The 26,463-nt window shown below is 37.5% G+C and overlaps 1 protein-coding gene across 2 annotated transcripts; it reads left to right on the top strand.

The window, feature by feature from the left end:
• Positions 1-1,248: 1,248 nt before the first annotated feature.
• On the top strand, positions 1,249-22,585 carry LOC26514500 (fatty acid synthase). Of its 2 annotated transcripts, XM_032449742.2 has the most exons (10): positions 1,259-1,520; positions 4,286-4,803; positions 4,868-6,685; positions 13,892-14,315; positions 14,398-15,675; positions 19,125-19,737; positions 19,802-20,076; positions 20,131-20,480; positions 20,536-21,631; positions 21,687-22,585. In XM_032449742.2, exons 1-10 carry the CDS (start codon positions 1,383-1,385, stop codon positions 22,359-22,361), a joined length of 7,185 nt encoding a protein of 2,394 aa, XP_032305633.1. In that variant the 5' UTR covers positions 1,259-1,382; the 3' UTR covers positions 22,362-22,585. The 2 variants fall into 2 exon arrangements, with proteins under 2 accessions (XP_044571532.1, XP_032305633.1); XM_044715597.1 differs by lacking the exons at positions 13,892-14,315; positions 14,398-15,675; positions 19,125-19,737; ... (2 more) ...; positions 20,536-21,631; positions 21,687-22,585 and adding an exon at positions 8,439-8,817 and having other exon boundaries at positions 1,249-1,520.
• The last annotated feature ends 3,878 nt before the right edge of the window (positions 22,586-26,463 follow it).

Genomic DNA, 26,463 nt, shown 5'->3' with positions numbered 1-26,463 from the left:
GTGCCGAATCTAAACTTCAATCCGATTTGGCCAGATATTAAAATTGGTGTTTTGAAAATAACCTAAGACTTATTGTATGCAACTGTAAATTCGTGTCATTTTATCGATTTAGAGCAGGGATGGCCCTGTTGTTAGATTGCTCTGTCATATGGGAAGAGCAATGTCATATACGTGTGCTGCTCCCAGTATAGGCGATGAAAATTAATAAAAAAAAATTTTGCGTGGCTCAACAACGTTTAACATAGTTTCATAGTTAACTTAACTTCTTTGGTCTGTCCGATATTTAAGTATCGTGTAGTAGAGCCCTCATTATGGAGTAAACCGAGATCACATCGAATCTGTACAAAAAAATTCCTGATTTTCCTGACGATATTTCCAACATACATATATCTAATAATATAAACTGCCAACTAACTGCAAGCCGGTAAATATCAACTTCGCCTCCGCCCGATGTGGAGTTTTCTTTCTTGTTATAATTTGTTTACGTTAGAAATTAAAAAAATAATTTTTTAAAGAAAAAGATGGAAAGCTACAAAGCCACCACAAAGCCGCTTACAGAAAAGTGAAAAAAATTGTAAATGCCGTAAAAATTGAGAATATCAAGATGTCAATCAATGCGCATTCAATATTATAGTGTTATTAAAGATAAAGAAAGAAATACTTTTTTATAGATATGGTGACTATAACTTTCCAAAAATATAGTGAATGAACATTTTAATACTCCTTGAGCACATTAAGGCATGCGATACGACATTTCAATTCTTTCGAACCGAAGCGCATAAGTGCAAAAGGCAACAACCTTAAAAAGTCAACAACCTTGAAAGCAATTTGAATATTTGTATATAAATTAAATGATAAATGCCAAAAAAATATAACTTTGATCCACTTTCAAGAACGCTTTTACTTTTGTTTGATACTGTTTGTTACTAAGTGATTGTAACTAAATGATTCAACAAAAAGATATTAAAATTTCCATATTATAAGGGTGTGTCCAATTTTCGTGTTTTTAGCTTAATTTGAATTTCCAAATTAATTATACATACAAAATACTTACATTATTGCAATTTCTCATCTATTTACATTTCAATGTTAACCAATTCTTGAATTTACATGAAAAAGCCTATTTACACAGTTCACGATTTTAATTACTTTGGATTGTTTGTGGTCAAAGTATTTTAGGTATATTTTTTTGGAATTGATAATAAAGTCAGTTTTGTTGCAACCGCATATATAAACTCACACTCGAGTATTTACGGGTTAGTTGCCAATTGCTTAGCAATTCGTTAATACGCTTTCAATTTATTTAATGTTAACGCCGCAAACATATACACCGTTTTAAACATCAACGACTTTAAATAATTAGAAATTTAACAAAAACTTAAATGGAGATGGCAAAAAATAAGAAATATTCCCGGTCTCTGCCAGAATCAGACGGAGATGATATAGTAATTTCTGGAATGGCCGGAAAATTTCCAAACTGTAGCAACATATCGGAATACGAGTTTAAACTATATAACAAGGTTAGAAACAAAGTTTAAAATAAAACGTCCAATGGGGAAAACCATCTAATAATACTGATATGAAAAAAATTTGGTGAATAAAACATAACAAGAGCATTTTTAAACTGTGAATTGAAATAAAATAGTTGATTAAAAAGAACAGTACGCAGGAAATGGAAAAGTAAAAAACACAAGAAAGAAAAGATAACTTTGGGCGCAGCCTAAGTAGCAGAAATTTCTTGCGACTTGCCCCCAGAGGCCCCAGACAGAATCTCACTTCCCGTCCAATCGACCGAGGGACGCTGCACATAACGTACTCAAATCGTGGGGATAGATCCGAGAAAGTAGGAGTAAGATATCACGACCAAGAGAGTTGCGGATAAGGCGTTTAGTATAAGGGATTTAGAATTGTTAGTGGAGCAAAGGGACAGGATGTGGTAGAGATCATTGTAGTCCGAACATAATACCCTGAACGGATCGTGTTGGGCAAATGTCGAACTACAATGGCTGAAGAGTAGAGGACGAAAGATTCTAGTCCGCCTACTAGGAACGTTAAAATTTAAACGAGTTAGTAAATGCTAGCTGTCTTCATTACCATAAATAGGATTGTATAGAAACATAACGCTTTATTAATGACGGTAAGTTGATTAATAAAAGTCTACTAATATAAGAGAGGAGGTGGAGATTGGCATCCCAATTAAGTCCACTAAGGGCGAAAATCAGGAAATTTTTTTGAACTGATCTCGGTGTACTCCGTATTGAGGACTCCAGTGACACGAATCATTAAATTCTTTTGACCATCTTTTCATAAAACCAAATACACCCATTATTAACCAGTTATATTAACCATGGTGGATGTATGGTTGGTAAATTTAAGTTTCAAATTTAATATGACCTAGATCGTTACCTGAGTTAATCCTTCTAAGGCGTTCCCATAGAGGAAATACATAGCCTAATGATGACTAGATCGATAAAATGACATTAGTTTACATTTCGATCCATTAAGCGTTAGCTTATTTGCTAAACACCAATTTTGAAATTTATTCAAATAGGATTAAAGTCTAGATTGGGGCACCCAAGATGTAGCGCGCAATAAACGCGAGGTAACATTTTTAAAGAAGACACATTGGGTTCTTTAAGATAAGTAGCTCCAAATCCAGATAAGAAGGTCAGTTGGGAATCCCAAAAAAACTGAGTTTTCTTATAAGAAGCGAATTGTTAACAGAGAAAAATCCTTTACTGAAGTCGGTGTAAATGACGTCTGTTTGTAAGCCATTCCGGAACCAATCGTGACAAAAGATGTTAACTCCTATAAGTTGGTAGTTGCGGAGTGGCGCTTCATGAAGCCATGCTGGCACGGAGATATTACTTACAGAATTAACACTCCTCCTCCCTTTCGCAGGGGTCGACGTCAAAATGTACTTACTTGGAAAAAATTTAGAGCTTAAGATCTCCGGCTTTAACCAAGTTTATGTAAAGAACCTAATGTGAGATGCAAAGGAAGAACTATAAGAATACATTTTGGGAAGTTTACTACGTAACCCTGGAGTATTCTGATAGGTAAATGTTAGTAACAAAAATTAATTTTTTCGAATCTGATGAAGATGAGATTAAAGGTTGTTTAGTGGCTGTAACATCTGGCAATTTTACTCATACAGGTTTGGTCATTTTGTTTTTTTTGACGAAAATGTTCTCTGGCCAAGAACAGGCGAAACAAATCGTCTTGAATATCTGCAAGGGCACACGTATACCTGTGCCTGGTGTATGAATATTTAAATTTTGTAATATACACCACCTTTATGTCGGCTTTTGTTTTGGCTTTGATGTTAGCCGATATATCAATCTCAGAAGTATCAGAGGCAAGCTGGGAAATAAAAATGTGTTTCGATGGAGGAACCACCTGCAACAGTTTCGGTGCCGTCGTAACTAGTTCTGCGACATCAGTTCGTACCGGGGGTCCAGACTTTTGATTACCCTGTTCGGACTTCTCAGGGGTCTTGAATTATTGGGTCTGGAATCACTTGAAGCGATGCCAAAAAGGACATATCAGACAATTGCACATTTATTTTGAGATATTCGGAAGCCGAATTTTTCTCAGGTTCGGCCCTTGGGGTTGCCAGAGATATAAGCGGCTGCATAATCGTCGGTAAAAGAGGATTTCTTCGCTTTGGAGACTTATTTAGTAGTTGAAGACTACTAAACCGTATATCGAGCGCACAGAGTTGGTCATTAATTTTACGAAAACCGCTAATCAACTCGTTGAATCCACTTTTAGCACGACAACCGTCACATTACAAGTAGAGACCGGATCTACGTGAAATAGCATCCGGCACACTTAGCGTGTAAAACGTTTTCACACAGTGAAATGAAAAAGGGAGATTAAAGAGAGCGATTAGTGTGGGTTAGTAAACTGCAAAGAATAGAGATAAGAATCTCTATTGAGAGAGAATAGAAGCATAATCGTAAAAGATGAAGAAGCAGAGCAGGGCTATTTTTGAAAGAAAATTAATTAAGTTATTATTTTACCTCCAAATATATCACTGCACACGCGAAGCAATACGGATGTTTGCGAATGCGAAAGTTTGTTTTTATAAATGTAAATAAATAAAAATAAACACTGGATTGTTAGCTAATAAAAGATTTGATAATAACGCACAAAAATCCGCTTTCAGATAAAGAGAGGCTGTCCTTTTCATAAAAAGATTTGTATTTTATCATACGTTTTTAAAAATTAACGCATTTTACCAAATATTATTATAATTATTAATTAATTTTTAACTTTTAAGATAGATATGGTTGACGATGATGAGCGCAGATGGCGTCATTTTAACCCGGAAATACCAAAACGATCTGGAAAAATTAGTGAGCTTGAAAAATTTGATGCAACATTTTTTGGAGTTCATTTTAAGCAAGCTCATACAATGGATCCCCAAACTCGAATTTTGATTGAGACTGCATATGAAGCGGTCATAGATTCCGGAATAAACCCAAAAAGTCTTCGGGGATCAAAAACTGGAGTGTACATTGGATCTTGTATTTCTGAATCAGAAAAAACATGGTTTTATGAAAAAGTTTCATCTGGTGGATTTGGAATAACTGGCTGCAGTCGGGCTATGATGGCTAATAGAATATCTTACTGTTTAGGACTCGAGGGACCTTCTTTTCTATTAGATACTGCATGTTCAAGTTCAATGTACGCGTTGGATAATGCCTTTAGTGCACTTCGAAATGGAGAAATAGATGCAGCAATAATTGGTGGCTCCAACTTACTTCTTCATCCATTTGTGACTCTTCAATTTGCTCGGTAAGCTTTTTGATTTTTTTAAAATTTTATTTCCTAACAAACTTTAAATTCCATAACATCATAGACTCGGCGTACTTGCTCCAGATGGGTTTTGTCGTCCATTCGATAAAAATGCAAGTGGCTATACCAGATCTGAAACTATCAATTGCCTATTTTTGCAACGAAAACGGGATGCAAAGCGTGTGTATGCTAGTGTTGTGTATTCAAAAACTAATTGTGATGGATATAAGCCAGAGGGTATAACGTATCCATCTGGGGTAGTCCAAGAAAAGTTGTTGGAAAATTTCTATAAAGAGATCGAACTTACCCCCTCAGATTTGGGCTATTTAGAGGCTCACAGTACTGGAACTGTAGTTGGTGATCCAGAAGAATGCAAAGCAATAGACAATGTAATTTGTAGCCAAAGACGCGAGCCTTTATTAATTGGATCTGTTAAATCAAATATTGGACATTCCGAAGCTGCATCAGGAATATGCTCACTTGTTAAAGCTTGCTTTGCATTTGAAACTGGCATGATTGCACCGAATATAAATTTTGCAGAAGTAAAACCAATTATTGCACCTCTAGCAGAAGGAAGATTGCTTGTTGTTAAAGATAAAACGCCTCTACCAAAGCCATACATCGGTATAAATTCTTTTGGATTTGGAGGTGCAAATGCACATGCACTTCTGAAAGGTTTTACCAAATCAAAGACAAATTTTGGGATTCCTGAGGATGATGTACCTCGACTTCTTACATGGGCCGGTAGGACAGAAGATGCAGTGCATGAAATTTTTAGCGACATAGAAAAAAGACCCCTAGATGCAGAATTTATCGGACTACTTCAAAATATTCAAGAGGAAGATGTGGCTGGAATGGTTTTTCGAGGATTTTCTGTGTTTGTCAAACAAGGAAAGGAGCCCGCCAAAGCCCTAGTGAGAGATGTTCAACATTACACTGGCCTTCAAAGACCTATCGTGTGGGTTTATAGCGGAATGGGTTCCCAATGGACCCAAATGGGAAAATCGCTTATGATAATACCACGATTTCGGGAATCAATTGAAATATGTCATGAAACATTATTATCAAAGAATATAAATCTTATAGAAATATTAACTTCCGATAACCCAGAAATATATCAGAACATTTTGCATTCATTTGTGGGAATTGCGGCGGTACAAATCGGATTAACTGATGTTCTACGGTCTTTGCAATTGGAACCAGATTTTATTATTGGCCATTCCGTTGGAGAATTAGGCTGCGCCTATGCTGACGGAGGGTTGACTCCTCAACAAATGATTTTAGCTGCTTACTATCGTGGCAGAGTAAGTGTAGACATGGAGAAAATAAAAGGATCCATGGCTGCCGTTGGTATTGGTTACAAGACTATTTTACATATGCTGCCTGAATCTATTGAAGTGGCTTGTCACAACAGTCCAGATTCTTGTACAATTTCGGGGCCAATTGATGATGTGAGCAACTTTGTGGCAGATCTTAAAGCAAAGGGTATTTTTGCAAAAGAAGTTCCATGTTCAAATATTGCTTATCATTCTAAGTACATAGCAAAAATGGGCCCTCCGTTACTTCAATATATGAAAGAAATTATTCCAAATCCGAAGAAAAGAAGCTCAAAGTGGCTAAGTACGAGTGTACCGAAATTAGAATGGGAGCATCCTACAAGAAAACTGTGCTCGGCAGAATATCATACTAACAACTTGTTGAACAGTGTTCTTTTTGAGGAAACATTTTCTTTGCTACCCGAAAATTCGATGACTATTGAAGTAGCACCTCATGGACTATTAGGTGCTATTTTAAAGCGATCAATGGCAAATGGAGTTCACATTCCACTTACTAATCGGGGAAATAAAAACAATGCCTTGTTTTTCATGTCAGCGTTGGGCAAGTATGTATATATATTATATATAATATTTTTTTGTTTATATATTTATTTAATTAATTGTAATGAAAGATGATTTTAGCTTCTTTTATATAGAAATTTTGTATACTTGAAAAAAATTACTCATGCTTCTATCCTAAAAAAATACCAAAGTTAACATATACCACCAAAGGACCCTACCGTCCACTGTTTTAGTATAGTGTCCCATTTTGCATTATTAAATACTATAACTATTACTATAACAATTACCAAAACAAGAAAGGAAAGCTAACTTCAGGCAGAGTCGAAGTTGATATACCCTTGCAGTTAGGTAGCTGCTTATATTATTATAAATATATATCGGAGAGTATATAGTTATCCGATCCTTATGAGAATTTCACCATCAAATCGATTTTCCAATAAAAATGTTGGAAACAGCCCCAAGCATCTTTGAAAATAGCAAAGTAGTGCCATGTTCAATAATTCTTCTTACAAAAATGTTGCAGATCGGATTAGTTTGCCCTTATACAAGTATTACTGCCTGCAAACAAAAGAAGGAAAGTTTGTTTGCAAAGCTTCAACTCGTTAGCTCTAAATCTGAAATACTATTTTGCGTAGAAACAGACAAACGGACATGCTTATATCGACTCAGAAGGTGATCCTGATCAAGAATATATATACTTTATAGAGTCGGAGATGTCACCTTCACTGCGTTGCATACGTTTGACCAAAATTAAAATACCCTCTGCAAGGATCCCTCGCAGAAACCTTTTTGCCAACTTTTTTAGCATGGCCAACTTTTTGAATTAAGCTTTGTTCTTATCAAACCTAGCTTGGCCATGCAATGAGGTTGTTTTCATATTTTCTTTTAAAATATTTCTTAGGAAATTTCGGAATTGTTTTTTTTCTTCACATATTGGCAACATGTTAAAAGGTCGGGCTCCTTTTCAATGAGTAATTCGAGAGGTCAAGCTTTTGGTATACGATTCGCATTACAGTTTATAAAAAAAATGTATGTCTCCTAAGGCATCTTTTCAAGAACGTAGGCTACTTTAAGTAGCAGTTACATACGTTTTTGCACACCCATTACCTGATCTGGAATGATTCACATTGGTATTCCAAATACAGATATGGCTGACTTCAAAGCGTCTTACAGCTTTTACTATTAATATTAATATTAAAGTAATAGTAAAGTAATAACGATGGATGCAAATAAAAAAACTTTGTGAATGCGTCCATTTGAAATATAAAATTCATTCTGATGTGTTTTGCCGCATAATTTTCCGGTGATATCCATATGGATCGTATGCCATGGTATTTCTACCTTGGGTATAGGGTTCGATTGGCAACTATCCCGGAGGAGATTTAGTTACTTACAACTTATAAAAATTTCAAAAAGTTTACAGACGTACTTGGCCATATCCTAAAACCAGGAAAATTCATATCGAAATGCTCTTGGGGAAACTCGGAGAGACTAAGAACATTTTTGAGCTCTCTTAACTTATACCATAACTCCTTGATTAATTCTTCTCGAGTTCATTGTTTTGAATTTTAAAAACAATGGGCGACATCTCTGAATCTTTTTGTTGCAATGAAGAAGTTTGTTTGTTAAAATAAACATTAACGTGAAGCTTTTTATCGATTTTTATGAAGTAAAATAGCTTTGTATCCTTGTATACTGACATCAGTATGCAGCTCAATGTAATACTCAGGATCAAATCCGATCGAACGGGCTCACCTGTTAAAGTTTTGATAATTTTTTTTTTATTACTTTTTACAGCTCGAACAAAATAAAGCTGTCATGATTTCTGAAAATTCCGCACAAATTGTCGAAAATAAGAAGGAAGGAAAATAAATTGTCTTATATGAGTAATGGACTGCAATTGGAGTAACGGTTTCGTGGTATGGATTTAGCGGAACTTTACTTTCACTAACAAGATATTTGATGGGTGAATAAAGAAATAAGCATTTGGCGGAATTAAAAAAAATCCAGTCTGTGATAAAAATTTTAAGACCAGTCTTATCTTTTTTTTTTTAATTTGAATTGACTGTGCACTGAGCATACAAACACTGTGTGCTCTATAGAATTTAGATTAATGGGGGATTTGGTGAAACCCGCTGAGCATATCCAAACAAATAAAAAATCTTGCACCACGTACTTTAACCGGCTTAGGCGTTCTTTCTTTCTAAATAAATGTTACGGATCGGGATGATCTTTTCGCTTGACGAATAATAACGCCGTAAGCTCAATGGGTTAACAGTAAACGCAGTTTAGCGCTATATTTGCCGCATGCACCATGATCTTTACGCTTGACGAATAGTAACGCTGTAAGCTCAATGTGTTAACAGTAAACGCAGTTTAGCGCTATATTTGCCGCATGCACCATGACGACCGAAACCAAAAATTTCTTCTGGTCTCATTATCTTCCATTTTGTCAGGAGCGGTGTCACCAATTCGCTTCCATACAGACCAAAGAATTTACAGTCAGCCACAGGGTAGCTGTTTGAAACATTGAACACTGTTGATGCTGGAGTTTCTTTGCCGTTAAATTGTCATTCCTGCAAAGCAATTTTATGAGAGCCGTTTTCTTAGTGTAATGAGCAGAGCCTTGCCTTCCAGTGGATTTTCTCCTACAATTAGGTCCTGCGCACCAGGTCACTACTTTGAAAATTTTCCAGTGGATTTCCTTTCTTGGACCTTTCTTGAAAAAATTCATAATTCATTCATAAAAAAATGTATAAAAAAAATAGCATTTTCCCATTTTCAAATTTTAAAAACGGGTTTAAAGTTTATTTTTAAATGTTATTTCAATTGTAGTCAAGTCAAAAACCAAAATGTTAAATTAATTTTCAGGCAAACAAAATTAAAAATTTTTTCTCAAGTTAAATAAAACAAGAAAGGAAAGCTAACTTCGGGCGGAGCCGAAGTTGATATACCCTTGCAGTTCAGCGCAGTCCGCTAGGTGGCGCCACCCATCTTATTTTATTAGATATATAGCGGATCGTTTATAGTCGGCCGATCCTTATGAAAATTGGCAGATCAGATTGGTTTCCCCAAAATAGAATCTGTACCAAATCCCATCTTTCTAACTTAAAAAACACCAAAGTTATGCCAATTTCGATCGTTCTATGACAGCTATAGGATATAGTCGGCCGATCCTTATGAAATTTTGTACATAACATATCTTAGTCAAATATAACATGTGTGGAAAGTCCCAACCCTCTAACTTAAAAAACACCAAAGTTATGGCATTTCCGATCAATCAGTTATATGGCAGCTATAGGATATAGTCGACCGATCCCGGCCGTTCCGACTTATATACTGCCTGCAAAGGAAAGAAGGATGTGTGCAAAGTTTCAACTCGATAGCTTTAAAACTGAGAGACTAGTTTGCGTAGAAACAGACAGACGGACAGACGGACATGCTCATATCGACTCAGGAGGTGATCCTGATCAAGAATATATATACTTTATAGGGTCGGAGATGTCTCCTTCACTGCGTTGCACACTTTTGACCAAAATTATAACCTACAGAAAATTTTTAATTCTTCGGCTATATATAGAGTTTCCTCGCGCACGCCTAGGCATGCAGGTCGTCACCTCGTGGACTTCCGTCCACAGTGATACCCTCTGCAAGGGTATAAAAATACATACATTTTTGTAAGAACCCTGACTGATTAAATCAAAATCACATTAATTTTTACCTTGAACAGAAGTATAAGGGCGATTCATGTGTGATGTTACGTCGGTCGAAAATGCTAAAAAAAACAAGAAAGGAAAGCTAACTTCGGGCGGAGCCGAAGTTTATATACCCTTGCAGTTGAGTCGCAGTCCGCTAGGTGGCGCCACGCATCTTATATTATTAGATATATAGCGGATCGTATATAGTTGGCCGATCCTTATGAAACTTGGAAAATCGAATTATTTTGCCAAAAGAGGAATCCATTGAAACTCCCATCCTTCTAACTTGAAAAACAACGAAGTTATAGCATTTCCGATCAATCAGTTATATGACAGCTATAGGATATAGACGGCCGATCCTGATGACATTTAGCAGATCATATAAGTTGGCCCAAATTAGAATGCACAGAAAGTCCCATCCTTCTAACTTGAAAAACAACGAAGTTATAGCATTTCCGATCAATCAGTTATATGGCAGCTATAGGATATAGTTGGCCGATCCTTATGAAATTCGACAAATCAGATTTCCCCAAAATAGAATCTCTACCAAATCCCATCTTTCTAACTTAAAAAACACCAAAGTTATGCCAATTTCGATCGTTCTATGACAGCTATAGGATATAGTCGGCCGATCCTTACGAAATTTTGTACATAAGATATTTTGGTAATTTGATAATTTGATAATTTCTTGTTAATTTGATAATTTTAATTAACAAGAAAGGAAAGCTAACTTCGGGCGGAGCCGAAGTTGATATACCCTTGCAGTTCAATGGCAGTCCGCTATGTGGCGCCACGCATCTTATATTATTAGATATATAGAAGATCGTATATAGTCGGCCGATCCTTATGAAAATCGGCAGATCAGATTGTTTTTCCCAAAATAGAATCTGTACTAAATCCCAACTTTTTAACTTAAAAAACACCAAAGTTATGCCAATTTCGATCGTTTCTACCACAGCTATAGGATATAGTCGGCCGATCCTTATAACATGTGTAGAAACTTCCAACCCTCTAACTTAAAAAACACCAAAGTTATGGCATTTCCGATCAATCAGTTATATGGCAGCTATAGGATATAGTCGACCGATCCCGGCCGTTCCGACTTATATACTGCCTGCAAAGGAAAGAAGGGTGTGTGCAAAGTTTCAACTCGATAGCTTTAAAACTGAGAGACTAGTTTGCGTAGAAACAGACAGACGGACAGACGGACAGACGGACCGACGGACAGACGGACAGACGGACATGCTCATATCGACTCAGGAGGTGATCCTGATCAAGAATATATATACTTTATAGGGTCGGAGATGTCTCCTTCACTGCGTTGCACACTTTTGACCAAAATTATAATACCCTCTGCAAGGGTATAAAAATATAAAATTTGTGAGTAAATTTAATTTTGCGGACCATGTCAAGTTTTTCCATCTCCATGAACTTTGCCACTTCCTTTCTGAAGTTAAAAAACCCTTCTAAACATTTTACTTTTATTGAGTGATCTAATTTACGTATACATTACTAGATTCACATATTCAATTTCACATTCCTCAAAAAAAATTTTTAATGTTCTATGGGTAAGGAAATTGTGCCTACCTCTAATTCTGTTGAAAATTGTAATTACCACATCAATTTAGCGCACAATGCCTATTGGTGTGTGTGAAACTTGTATCCAGTTTTTAATTCAATAGCCAACCACATTTCCTACCAAGCATGGCAGAAATCCCATCCGTACACACGCCAAAAGTTTGCTTTAAGCTACATATGGAGATTTTTATACCCTTGCAGAGGGTATTATAATTTTGGTCAAAAGTGTGCAACGCAGTGAAGGAGACATCTCCGACCCTATAAAGTATATATATTCTTGATCAGGATCACCTCCTGGGATTTAGCACAGATTCTATTTTGGGAAAAACAATCTGATCTGCCGATTTTCATAAGGATCGGCCGACTATATACGATCTTCTATATATCTAATAATATAAGATGCGTGGCGCCACATAGCGGACTGCCATTGAACTGCAAGGGTATATCAACTTCGGCTCCGCCCGAAGTTAGCTTTCCTTTCTTGTTAATTATTAATTTCATAACCGATAATGTATTATTAATTTCAATAAAATTCATTTTAACATGCTCAATAATTTTCCGAGCATCAGTAAAAAAAATAGTTTAAATAATTCTTTTTACTGCGAGGCCATATTGAGCTTCCATCTTTAGATGCAGATAATTTGGAATAGCAATTACTAAAATGCCTCTCCAAATTAAATTTGTATTCTCGCTCATTATACATTAAATAATGCATGTCTGCAAAGACAATTTTTTGCGAAGGAAAAATAGCTCTGAAGTCGACCATTCTGACGTGATCACAACAAGAAGTTATGTTATTATTTATACCTTACAATATTGCTACCAGTACTTTATACCGTACTAAATAGCTTACATTTTGACCGTTCAAACGAAAGGTGGTTGCAAAATATGTAGCCGATTCTGAGTCGCGACTCAGACCGTTTTTCTATCCAACCTCTGTTGCGTACCGACGCATTAACAGTAAAGTAGCAGCAAATAATATATATATATCGGATGGTACCGATATACCGGATACCGGATGGTTTATATATACCGATCCTCATGAGAATTTCACCCTTAAATCAATTTTCTAATAAAAATATAAGAAACAGCCCCAAGCAACTTTAAATATAGCAAGGTTGTGCCATTTCCGTACGTTGAGTTATATGGCGTCTATAAGATATAGTCGTCCGATCCATGTAAAATTTGGCAAATCGGATTATTTTGCCCAAAATGGACCAATTCCCATCTTTCTAACTTAAGAAACACCAAAGTGGTGCCAATTCCGATTATTCTACAACACCTAAAGGATAAAGTCGGCCGATCCTTATGAAATTTTGTAGGTAAGATATTTTGGACAAATATAACGTGGAAAGTCCCAACCCTCTAACTGTAAAAACACCCAAGATATGGCATTTCCGATCAATCAGTTATATGGCGGCTATAGGATATAGTCGGCCGTTCGGACTTACATACCACCTGCAAGGAAAAGAAGGATGTGTGCAAAGTTGCAACTGGATAGCTTTAAAACTGAGAAACTAGTTTGCGCAGAAACCGACAGACAGACTGCGACGAACATGCTCATATCGACACAGGAAGAGATCCTGATCAAGAATATAATACTTTATAGGGTCGGAGATGTCTCCTTCACTGCGTTGCACACTTTTGACCAAAATTAAAAAAAAAATAATTGGGTATACAAATTGTTCAGGATATTTATGAAATTCTTGTTTTTTTTTTGAGTGTATTGTTTATAAAACATTGAATTCAAAATTTTAAGTGATTGCCAAGTAACTGGGTATTGAGCCAATCGATTTAAAAGCCCTAGCTCGATGAACTGGTTTCATGTAACTACTCTACAACTCTCTTGTTAAAAATGGATGCGTAAGCAAACAAATTTTGTTTTAAGAATGAAGGTTTTTATTTTTAATTAGTTAAATTACAAATATTTTCATAGAAAAAGTGGGTAATAATAAAATATTTTTTTCTTTGTAGAATATATCAAAATGGAGTCTTAGTACCGGTTGCGAAATTATATAGCCCCATTGATTTCCCGGTTTCTCGAAACACACCCAAAATTAGCTCCCTTATTCGCTGGGATCACAGTGAAGATTGGTTTGTGACCAAATACGAAAATATGAAAACAAAGTCTAGTGGAGAACGCGTATTTACTGTTAATTTAGCTAGTGATAATGAAGAGTTTATGAGTGGTCATGTTATAGATGGAAAAATATTGGTGCCAGCTACCTGTTATCTTCAATATGTTTGGGAAACATTTTCATTAATGTATCATGGCCCTAGTTACATGGATGTTCCGGTTGAATTTGAAGATGTACGCTTTGTAAGAGCTACAAATATGCCAACTAGCGGAGAAGTAGAATTAAACGTAATGATTCACTATGGCACTGGCCGTTTTGAAGTAAGTATATCGCATAAAGTTACTTCCATTGCATAATTTTATGAAGTTTAAACTTAATAATATTAAAATTACTTTATTCTAGATAACCGAAGCAGGAAGCTTAGTTGTCACTGGAAATATTCGAGAGATATATAATCCTACAATTCCCGAAGTTTATCATTTCCAAAAAGAATCAAATTTTCCAATGATTTCGAAAAAGGACTTTTATAAAGAACTAAGATTGCGCGGATATCATTACAATGGAGCATTCAAAGAAGTTTTTAGTGCTCGTTCAGATGGACTTTTTGGCCAGGTTGAATGGCATTACAATTGGGTTACCTTCATGGATGCTATGCTTCAAATTCAAATACTTGGAACAGATTCACGAACTCTTTTACTGCCAACAAAAATTAGAAAGCTTAGAATAAATGGTGTGCATCATTTTGATTTAATGACTAAGATGGATCCAGATAACAGAATTTTTGATGTGTACGTCGATCAAAAGTATGACCGCATAATAGCGGGTGGCATCGAACTTATTGGACTACATGCCAGTCCTGTTCAAAGACGAAGGCCCCCCGGGATTCCCGTTCTTGAAAAATATTTATTTATACCGTATGCTTCATCAGCCCTTTCTATTGAAAATGCCACGAGGGTTTGCGTTCAACTTGCTCTTGAGAATAATCCAACATTGAAAATGAAGATTGTCGAAGTGGATACAAATGGGAAAAAATCTCTGATAAATACTTTTGTAGAATCTATTGAAGATTTACCAGTCATTACTGGGGAATATATGTTGTTGACTTCACAAAACATAGATGAAATTCCAGGTGTGCACATTGAAAATGGAAGGCTTTGTACTCAATCAAATTGTCACTTTGTTATATGCAGTGGTTTTGAAGGGGATAATAATAGAGATGTAATTGAAACTTCTAAAAAAGCATTAGTTGATAATGGCTACTTACTTGTCAGAGAAACCTCTCTGTTTAATATGGACACAACAGAAATATCAGATCAGTTCCGACAAATTACAATTATACCAATTGATGAAAATGATGAAACTTTTGTTTTACTTCAAAAAGTGCCACAAAAATTACAAATTCAGCCAATACTTGTAGAAGTATCTGAAAATGATAAAGCATTTGAATGGATTTCCCATATACAGACTGCGCTTACCACAAAAACGCCAGTAATTGTTTATTCGTTTAATGAAATATTTAGCGGAGTGTTAGGGTTTGTAAACTGTTTACGAAAAGAACCTGATGGCAATTTAGTTCGATGTGTGTTTATTAATGACATTAATGCTCCTGCATTTGATTTGTCACATCCTTTATATGCGACACAGCTTTCATTAGGAATGGCGTTCAATGTTTTTCACAATGTAAGTATGAACAATTTATATTTTATGTTATTATTATACCCAAGAACACCTAGAGTATAATGGTATGTTTTAGGGTGGGTCGATTGAAAAATCGCTTAGGCACATATGATTTTCGGATTCTAGGGATCAAAATAAGAATCTTTGCTCAAGAGACCATACCTCTAAAATGAATTCTGATGTCCCTTGTTTTAACGTGTAGGTACCCAAAAGGTCAAATTCCAAAAAATCCTGTTTTGACCCATTTAGAGTGCCCCAATCGAGAAGCGCTCGCTAGGTTGAATTGACTTTTTTTGGGAAAAGCGTTATAACTTCACCAATTTTCATTATTTTTTGATGAAATTTGTCTCGTTTTATTCAGAATGAATGAGACAACATTGATATGTATCAAAAACGGCCGAATTTTTGTAAGTTGTACCGAAAAACTGGCATCAAAATCCGAAAAACACGAATAAAAGTCGAAAACTTCAGTTTCAGGTGTAAAAATGTTGTCCTTTTTGTTCAACAAAATCGAAGATATATTTTTTTTCAAAAGCTACACCATTTAACTATTGAAAAACAGCAAAAATTTTGAAATCGGTTGAAAAAAAACGCGTTCAGGAATTTTTAAGCGCAAAAAAGTCCCGAAAAACGGATTTTTTTTAATAAATAAAAATTGGAGGGTTCCAAAAATATAAAAAAAATATTTTTGAGTTCTCTTCGACCAAATTAACAACCTACACTATCTCGTTTCACAAGTGTTTTTTCACTGTCGCACCGTGTTATTATACAATATGTCTTCACAATCCAGCCAATTATTACAATTAAAACCCTTATAGTTTCGTTAAAACCAAAGATGCTATTTTTTTTCTTTTCTGGACAGAAGTTTGTTAAAAAAGCAATAACAAAACTTCTGCCAAGAAAAGTTTATACTGTCAAGTTTTATTTGCGCGGTTCCCACTGCATACGTACAGCCCACCTCCCGTCCAACCGACCGAGGGACGCTGCCGCGTAACGTACGGCTCGAATCGCGGAAATAGATCCGAGATAGATAAGCGAGGATTAGGAGAAAGATATTACGAGGAAGAGTGTTGCACAGATAAGGCGGTTAATATAAGCGATTTAAGATTGTTAGTAGAGCAAAGTGACAAGATGTGGTAGAGACCATTGTAGTCCGAACATAATAACCTGAACGGATCGCGTTGGGCATATGTCGAACTACAATGGCTGAGGAGCAGAGGACGAAAGTTTCTGGTCCTTCTACTAGGAATGTTAAAATTTAAGCGTGTTAGTAAATGCTGGCTGTCTATATTTCAATAAATAAGATTATATAGAAACATGACACCCAGCATCGTTCTACGATTTGTTAATGATGGTAAGTTGATTAGTAAAAGTCTACTATGATAAGAGGGGAGGTAAAGATTTGCATCTCAATTAAGTCCCCTAAGCGCAAAAGTAAGGAAGTTTTTTTGTACAGATTCAATGTGATCTTGGTGTACTCCATATTGAGGACTCCAGACACACGATCCATACTCAAGAATCGGACGGACCAGTGATGTATATAACGTTTTAGTTATGTATGGGTCATTAAATTCTTTTGACCATCTTTTAATAAAACCAAGCACACCCATAGCTTTATTAACCATGGTAGATACATGGTCGGTAAATTTATGTTTCAAATCTAATATGACACCTATATCGTTAACCTGAGTTAATCGTTCTAAGGCGTTCCCATAGAGAAAGTACATAGCCTGGTGAGGACTAGATCGGTAAAAAGACATAAGTTTACATTTCGATCCATTAAGCTTTAGGTTATTTGCTAAGCACCAATTTTGAAGTTTATCCAAATCGGATTGAAGTCTAGACTGGGCGCTAGTGAATTTATACTGAAGGCATAGCTTAACGTCATCAGCGTACATAAGTACAAGTGAATTAGTTAAGGCAAAGGGCAAGTCGTTAATAAACAGAGTAAACAGTAGGGGTCCAAGATGGCTTCCTTGGGGCACCCCCGATGTGGCGCGGACTAAACGCGAGGTAACATCTTTAAAGAAAACACGTTGGGTTCTCCCTGATAAGTAGCTCGAAATCCACATAAGAAGATTAGTTGGGAATCCCAAAAGACTGAGTTTACTTATAAGAAGCGAATGGTTTACAGAGTCAAATGCTTTACTGAAGTCAGTGTATATGACGTCTGTTTGTAAGCCATTGCGGAAGCCATCCGTGATAAAAGATAAGTTGGTAGAGGTGGAGCGGCGCTTCATGAAGCCATGCTGGCACGGAGTTATTATTGAACTACATAGGTGTTGCAAATGTGGAGTGATAAGTTTTTCAAAAAGCTTTGGAATTGCTGACAATTTAGAGATGCCTCTATAATTAGCAGCGTCGGATTTTTTCACATCACTAAAAGCGGATTTCTTACGCTTTCGAGACTCATTTAGCAGTTGAAGGCTACTAAACTGTGTATCAAGCGCACAGAGTTGGGCATTGATTTTTCGAAAACCACTAATCAACTCCTTGAAACCGCTTTTAGTCTGCCTCATGAACGACCTCATTTCGTCCTGAACAGCACGACAACCATCACAGCAAAAGTGGAGACCAGACCTACGCGAGATTGCATCCGAAACTGAGGCCGTGAACCCGGCACACTTAGCGTGTAAAACGTTTTCACAGAGCCAGCAATGGATGGTAGGCTGGGAAGACGAGATTGTCTTATTGCAAGACTTTAATGCACAGACCAATTTAAAATCCATAATTATTAAAAATTTAAATAATTAATTTAGTAAAAATTATTTAAAATTAAATAATTAATTTATTAAAAATTATTAAAAATTAAATATTTAATTTATTAAAAATTATTAAAAAAATTAATAATTAATTTAAAAATATTATTTGATTTTATTAATGAGGAACCTTGAACCACTGTACCAAGGAAACGAGAAAGGGAGATTAAAGAGAGCAGTTAGTGCAATTTAGTAAGATTTAAAGAAATAGAGATAAGAATCTCTATTGAGCGAGAGTAGAAGCAAAAGAATGGCAACAACACCGTAGGAGATGAAGAAGCAGAGCAGGGCTATGTTTAAAGGAAAGTAAATTAAATAAATTATTATTTTACCTCCAAATATATCACTGCACACGCGACGCGATACGGATCTAAAAAATTGCAATTTGTTTTTATATCTGTAAAGAAATAAACACCGATTGTTTATAGAAAGCTTATTGCAAATTTTACAAAAACGTAGTGCGCACAAAAAAAACACGTCCGTCCGCTTTAAGATAAAGAGAGGAAGAGGACATACTATTCCATCCTATAGAGGACATACTATATTATTGACATACTATTCCTTTTCAGAAATGCGTCATTTGCTATAGCCGATCTTTCTTAATTTATACTGTGATAATTATATAATAATTATTATTAAAATTAATTATTATGATGATGTTGAAACCTATATGACATTTTTTTTTTTTAACAGGGTCGTTGGGGCAGCTATCGACATCTATTGTTGCCCAAATGTGATAAACGTATCTCTAGATTGGATCATATCTATGGAAACGTCATTCAACGTGGGGACCTATCCACTTTACAATGGCTTGAGGGTCCGCTTAATCCACAAAACTGCATTATTAAAATTGCATATTCTTCGTTAAATTTTAGAGATGTTATGCTTGCTACGGGTCGCTTAGCCGTTGAGTTATACGGATCTAGCCGAATAGATCAAAACTGTGTTTTAGGATTTGAGTACTCTGGCATTAATATGGTAACAGGACGTCGAATAATGAGCATGGTCGTTAAAGGAGGAGTAGCTTCATATGTGGAAAAGCCTTCAAAACTTATGTGGGATATTCCTAGCCATTGGTCATTAAAAGAAGCAGCCACCGTGCCAGTAGTTTATGTAACTGTCTATTACGCTTTCTTTATGATTGGCGACATTAGGAAAGCAAAAACAATACTCATACATGCTGGATCTGGCGGCATTGGGCTAGCGGCTATTCGAGTAGCATTAGCTTATAACTTGGAAGTTTTTACAACATGCAGCACACAAAAAAAAAAAAAATTTTTGTTGGATACCTTTCCGAAACTTAAAGGTAAAATTAATGGTTATATTTTATATTTTTTGTACATATATTGTTTCAATTTTTAAAATTGCAGAGAGTAACATTGGAAATTCTCGAGACACATCGTTTGAATTTATGATTCATCGTGAGACTGACGGAAAAGGTGTTGATTATGTGTTGAATTCCTTATCAGAAGATAAGCTTCTTGCTTCAGTACGTTGTCTGGGAAAGTCCGGCCACTTTTTAGAAATTGGTAAATTCGACATGGCTAATGACAGCAAGCTTGGAATGGGCTGCTTTCTAAAAGAAATAACTTTCCATGCGGTGCTTGCAGATAATCTTTTAACAGCATCCGATCAGGACATTTGGGTAAAAAAAATCAAACCTTAAAAAAAATAATTATTTAATATTCCACTTTTTCAGCACTTAAAAAATATGATTGATTCTGATATTTCTCAGGGAATTATTGTACCATTACCAGTTACGGTATTTCCGGCTCATGAAATTGAACAAGCTTTTAGACATCTCATCGGAGGTAAACACATAGGAAAAGTTGTGATACAAGTTCGTGAAGATCCGGAAGATGCTGCAACGCTCCCCGTTTGCGCTATAAATCAAATTTACTTTAAGCCGAGCTTATCCTATATCATACCAGGAGGCCTAGGCGGCTTCGGCATGGAATTAGCTGATTGGATGGCAATCCGTGGGGCCCGTAAAATTGTTCTTAGTTCCAGTCGAGGAATAACGAAAGATTACCAATCTTACAGAATTGCGTAATTATTATATATCTATTTTTAATGCAAAAAATATTAATTTTATGTTTTTTAGGCTTTGGAATACATATGGCTGTGAAGTCCTCATTAGCACAGATGATATAACTACAAAAGAGGGATGCCAGCAACTGCTTTCTAGAGCAGCAAATTTGGGTCCAGTGGGTGGAATCTTTAACCTTGCAGTTACATTACGCGATGGAATTTTTTCTAATCAAAGTGCAAAACAATTTCTTGATTGCTTTTCTCCTAAAGCTATAGCAACGAAATATCTCGATGAGCTATCCCGAGTTTCCTGCCCAGACTTAGAATATTTCACCATATTTTCAAGCGTTTCATGTGGTCGAGGAAATGCTGGCCAAACAAACTATGGAATGGCTAACTCTATAATGGAGCGTATAATCGAACGCCGCCACAAGGACGGATTACCTGCTAAAGGAATTCAATGGGGTGCTGTTGGAGAAGTGGGGTTAGTGGCTGATATGGCTGATGATAAAATAGACATGGAGATTGGAGGTACGCTTCAGCAAAGAATTTCATCCTGCCTTCAAGAACTGGACCGTTTATTGAGTTCCGAAGATCCAATAGTTTCAAGCATGGTAGTGGCCGAAAAAAGATCTGGACGTTCTGGCAATGAAAATATTATTGATGCTGTTATGAATATCATGGGCATCAGAGACTTAAAATCCGTCTCTTTAGGAACTACATTATCAGAAATGGGTATGGACTCATTAATGGCAGTTGAAATCAAACAAACTTTAGAACGAGACTTTGAATTGATTTTGACACCACAAGATTTACGTTTGCTCACTTTCCAAAAGCTTCAGGAGTTTGTTGATGCAAAGAAGAAGGAAAATACTGATGGACTTCCAATGATTTTTGCATCTGAAAGCAAGCTTTTAGGAATGGATTTACTTATTCGAAACTTAGGGGATGAAGCGCACTGTGATAAAATTGTGGTTCCCTTAGCTACTCGTGCGACGCTGTCAAAACAAAGTCTTCCTCCCAATATTATTATACCTGGATTAGAAGGTACAGCTGGACGAGCATGGTATCAATTAGGGTCTGCTTTACACAGTCGTGCCATCGTCTTACAACTACATCAATTTTCAAACTTACTAACCGTAAACGATATATCCGAAAAGAGTATTGAAGTAGGTATACTTAACTAAATAAATACACAGTCTTTTAACTTTTTCTATTTTATAGCATATCAAACAAATTTTAATGCCAACAGAACCATATTACATAATTGGGTATTCATATGGAACACTTGTGGCTTTAAAAATAGCGCAGTTGCTTGAAACGGCTGGATTCCGAGGTCATATTACGTTGCTGGATGGAGCCCCTCACTTTCTAAAACGTCTTACAAATTTGCACTTAGGAGAACATTTTTCAGAAAACGATGTTTATAATTTGCTTTTTTCTAGTATTGTCAATCAAATATTTCCCGATGAAACAAAAGAATCAGCAGCTCAAATTTTTCAAAAAATTGACAATATTGATGATAAAATGGCTTTGTTCATGGAGTATGTGGAGAAGCAAAATGTTTATACCAAAGAGTACTCCAAAACAATGGTAACAGCTATGTTTAATAGAGTTAAAATGACTTCAAATTTAGATTTGGAAAGTTTTGGAAACCTTAAAGCAGATATTACCTTAGTCCGTCCAGCAGAAGTCTCCTTACAAGATGTTGAAGAAGACTATTGTGTTTCCCTATTGACGTCTGGTAAAGTCACTCTGAAAGTAATTGAAGGAAATCATACAACGATGTTAGATAATCCAATTTTAAGCCAAATAATAAATGATTTTGACCCTTCTCTTCTAGATGATAAAAATTTTGAAGAGTATATTCGAAATGATAAACCAGTTTCTGTAGTTTAGATATACATATTTAAACAATAATTTATATCAATTAAATTTCAAAATAGCTTTGTTTTTTTAATATTCAATAAATAAAATATATATATTTGTTATAAAAATGTATTTATATAAAATAGTGAATCATTCTTTAATTTTTTGCTAACATATTTTTTGCACAATCCCTTCTTAAAATTGTTTCATATTCCTAAAAATGAAATCCATCTTTTAATAAAAGCACACCCATTGCTTTATTAACCACTGTGGATATATGATCGGTAAATTTAAGTTTCAAATCTAATAGGACACCCAGATTGTTAACCTGAGTTAATCGTTCTAAGGCGTACCCATAGAGAAAGCCCTAGGTGAGTCGTACCAGTCTTTTTTTGACCCGATTACTTGGATCGGAGCTGCTAACAGCAGCAGTGCCAAGTTTTTTTGGATAGGATGTTGGGGTGCTCATTTAGTCTTTCCATGTATTTTCGAGCAATTTTTTGCAGCTTGTATCAAAGGCACGTTGGCATCACGTTCGATGTCTCTGGTTCGCATAAACCACGGAGCTCCAGACATTCTTCAAAGAGTTTTCGCTAGCAAAAGGATTTTGGATTCGCTAGGATTTTGATGAGGTTGGTTTCTGCGGCGATACCATAAACGTGGAATCCGTAGAAAAGACTTGGCGTTAATATGGACCATGTTATATGTTTTGACCTTACATCCAAATGCCAGCTTATTGCGTGGTGCGAGTTTTGGATACAAGTAATGTGCCTGCCAAAGTGAGTTTTTTGTGCAAAGTGACATGGAGGTACTTGTATGCAGGTAGGGTAGGGCCGAGGACGCTGTCTTCGGGAACTCCGGCAGAGATCGGTTTGGTGGACGATTTGTATCCATCAGCTGATACGTGGAAAGTCCAGAAAGCTTGTAAAATAATTAACATCTAAATCTGAATGGCACCGGCGGGTTCATCAGCTGTTTTTGTTTAAAGCGCATGCGCTTTGAGGAGCTTTTTTGTAGAGCTGCTGTACACTAGCACATCTTGCATTTGTGTGCGTTTCCCCGCCTCGCCTCTTCCCAGTGAAATGATAAAAAAATGCATTTTCTGAGTTTCTATTGCTAAGCTTTGATGACTTGTATTTTTTGGCACTAACTTGAGCGGCTGCGAGTTTAGTTAGATTGAGCCCTCAAAATAAAAACATGGAACTTTGATTGAAAAAAAATTGTGGAATCGTTTATTTATTTGGCCGCTTTTAAAAATATTAAAAGCTCAACATTTTGGTGACCAGCACTGAAAGTGCCACTAAACACGTTGACATCCAGGAGGTGGTGGCCAAACGTTCCATGAGAGTTGCTGCTCACTCTACGCTTTTGGATGCTACCAGTGGTGCTGGGATTTCAGCCACTCCATACAGGCCTGCTCCCCCATTGCCCCCGTTGCCAATGCCAACATTTAGCGACGGCTGAATTTCTGCGCCCTATTTAGGACAACCATTCACAGTCATCCGCACTTGACCAAGATGGAGAAGCTGAGGTGGCTCATTTCCTGTCTGCGGGACTCAGACCTGGAGACTGTGAGGGCGCTTGAGAACTATAATGTTGCCCTTGGCCTTTTGCGCAACCAATTCAGCAACCGAATCTTCTAGGCTCATATCAACGAAATGCTACAGCTAAGGGTGGTTGAGGAATTATCCGACCGATTCAATGGACATATGCGGGCCCTCATGAGTTCCGGGACGTCGGCCGAAATTCGAGGGTGCCTCCTCATCCAGATCATCTTCCAAAAGCTGGACCCTGCCAAAAATGGGAAATGGGAAAACTCTCTGGCAGGAAGCACTGATGCCAGCCTACCAAGTTGGGAGTCGATGGCTCGGTTCCTGGAACAAAGGTGCCGTACCCTGGAGACGGTGGATTTGGCCTTAGCTCCGCATTTGTCAGCGAATCAAGCGGGCCGACGTAGGCCATTCAACAACCTATCCTCCATGCTCCTGAATGCTCCGCCTTCTTCGTATGCCCTGTGCGGCATCCTAGCACACGCTATCCCTTCTTGACCAAGGTTCCTCGCCTTATCAGTTGAGGCACGATACGATGAGGTCCGACGTCTTGCCCTCGGCTTTGTGTGCCTCAAGTCTGAGCACTTGGCCCGCGGATGCTCATCCTCCCGCTGCCCAACTTGCAATCGTCGACATCATGCGCTATTGCATCCTTGCGAGCAATTATCTAGCGCCACTTTCGTTCCCGCTTCCGGTTTGGATCCGTCCATTGAAGCTGTGGTTGCGACCCCTCAGGCTCCTCCTTCTAATACTCTTGTTGCCCATGATCGCTGCGTTGAAGAAGTGTTCTTGCCCATTTCTACGGATGGAGCATCGGTTAACGTTTGCCTAAAGTCACGCCTATCCACGTATTCTATGTACATTGAGGCAGTTGTGGCGGCTCACATCATAGAGCGTCAACCTTGCCTGAACATAGATGTGTCCAAATGGAAGGTTCCCGCCAATGTGGTTCTAGCTGATCCGAACTTCCACAGAGCTCAGCGTGTGGATCTGCTAATTGGAGCAAGACTGTTTTTTGATCTGCTCTCAGTCGGGAAAATCCAGCTAGGAGATGGTCTACGTCTGGTGCAGAAGACACGGTTTGAATGGGTAGTTTCTGGAGGAGGTGGCACCCCAGGAAAACCTCGTTTGGCCGCCTCATGTAAGATGATTCCCGCTGACTCCGCAAAACCCTTTTGACGATCGCCACGAATATTTTCTCCACCAATTCTGGGAATTGGATGCCTGCACTGCGCCTATCGTTCAAGCTAATAAGGAGGAGCTCGATTGCGAGGCCCACTTCGTCAAGTACCACGTCTGTCTTTAATCAGGTGCTTATTCAATTCGCCTTCCAAACAAGCACAGTGGGGAGCTGTTGGGGGAATCCTACGCGGAGGCTTTTTGGCGGTTCCATTCACTTGACCGCAAGCTGGATCGTCATCCGAATTTAAGGACCCGATATACGTCTTTCATCAAGGAATACTTGGATCTGGGTCACATGTCTCTGGTGCCGCAGGAATTGCGAGGTAAGTGCCAGTATTTCCTCCCCCATCACTGCGTCCTGAAGGAAGACAGTTCCACTACTAAGCTAAGAGTTGTGTTTGATGGTTCAGCTTATATCACCTCTGGTTATTCCCTCTATGATGTCCTGATGTCCGGCCCTGTGATTCTACCGAAGCTTTTTCATACCTTGCTTCAGGTTCGGTCTCACCTTGTAGCTTTGACTGGAGACATTTGCAAGATGTACCGCTGCGTAAGGGTCTTTCCGGATGATAGTTTGCTGCAGTGCATCCTCTGGAGAGATTCTATCCATGATGACGTGAAGGTTTTTAAGCTCGACACCGTGACGTACGGTACAAAGCCAGCGTCGTTTCTATTTGTTCGCTCAATGCACCAGCTGGCTAACGATGAAGGTGCCGGTTTTCCCGTTGGCTCTCGTGTTGTCCTCCAGGATTTTTATGTGGACGACCTCATATCTGGTGCCCCAACAAAGACTGAAGCCATTGAGATAATAGCTCAGACATCGAGCCTGTTGAACAAGGGCCAGTTTCAATTAAGGAAAGGGTGCTCCAACATCCATAGAGAGAGTCATACTTAAAATTTGACGATGGCAGTCCGTTCACAAAGATGCTTGGATTAGCATGGGATCCTTCTGCTGACCTACTGCAGTTTTCCTTTGAAGCTCTTCAGCACACCGCCAAGCCAACCAGGAGATCTATACTATCTTCCGTCGCTCGGTTTAATGACCCGATGGGCTTGGTAGGTCCTGTCGTCACCAGGGCAAAGATCCTATTGCAGAAGCTGTGCCGAGAAAATTTGTCATGGGATGAATGCCTTCCTTAATCCCTACTCTCCGAGTGGTTCCAATTGCGTTCCAGTTTGTACCAAACTCAGCGAATTAACTTTCCTCATTTAGTCATTCCCTGCAAAGAAAGGCTGGAGGTCCACGGATTCTGCGATGCTAGCTTGGATGCGTATGGAGCTTGCGTATATGTGTTGTCAGGGTCTGATTGTCGGCTGTTATGCTCAAAGAGTCGAGTGGCACCTATTATAACTCAGACAACACCAAAGCTAGAACTTTCTGGAGCTGAGGTACTAGCTAG

Source organism: Drosophila ananassae, chromosome 2L (genome assembly GCF_017639315.1).
Source record: "Drosophila ananassae strain 14024-0371.13 chromosome 2L, ASM1763931v2, whole genome shotgun sequence".
In the NCBI taxonomy this organism is placed as follows: domain Eukaryota; kingdom Metazoa; phylum Arthropoda; class Insecta; order Diptera; family Drosophilidae; genus Drosophila; species Drosophila ananassae.
The sequence above is the reverse complement of the archived record's forward strand: the minus strand, read 5'-3'. Positions and strand labels throughout refer to the sequence as shown.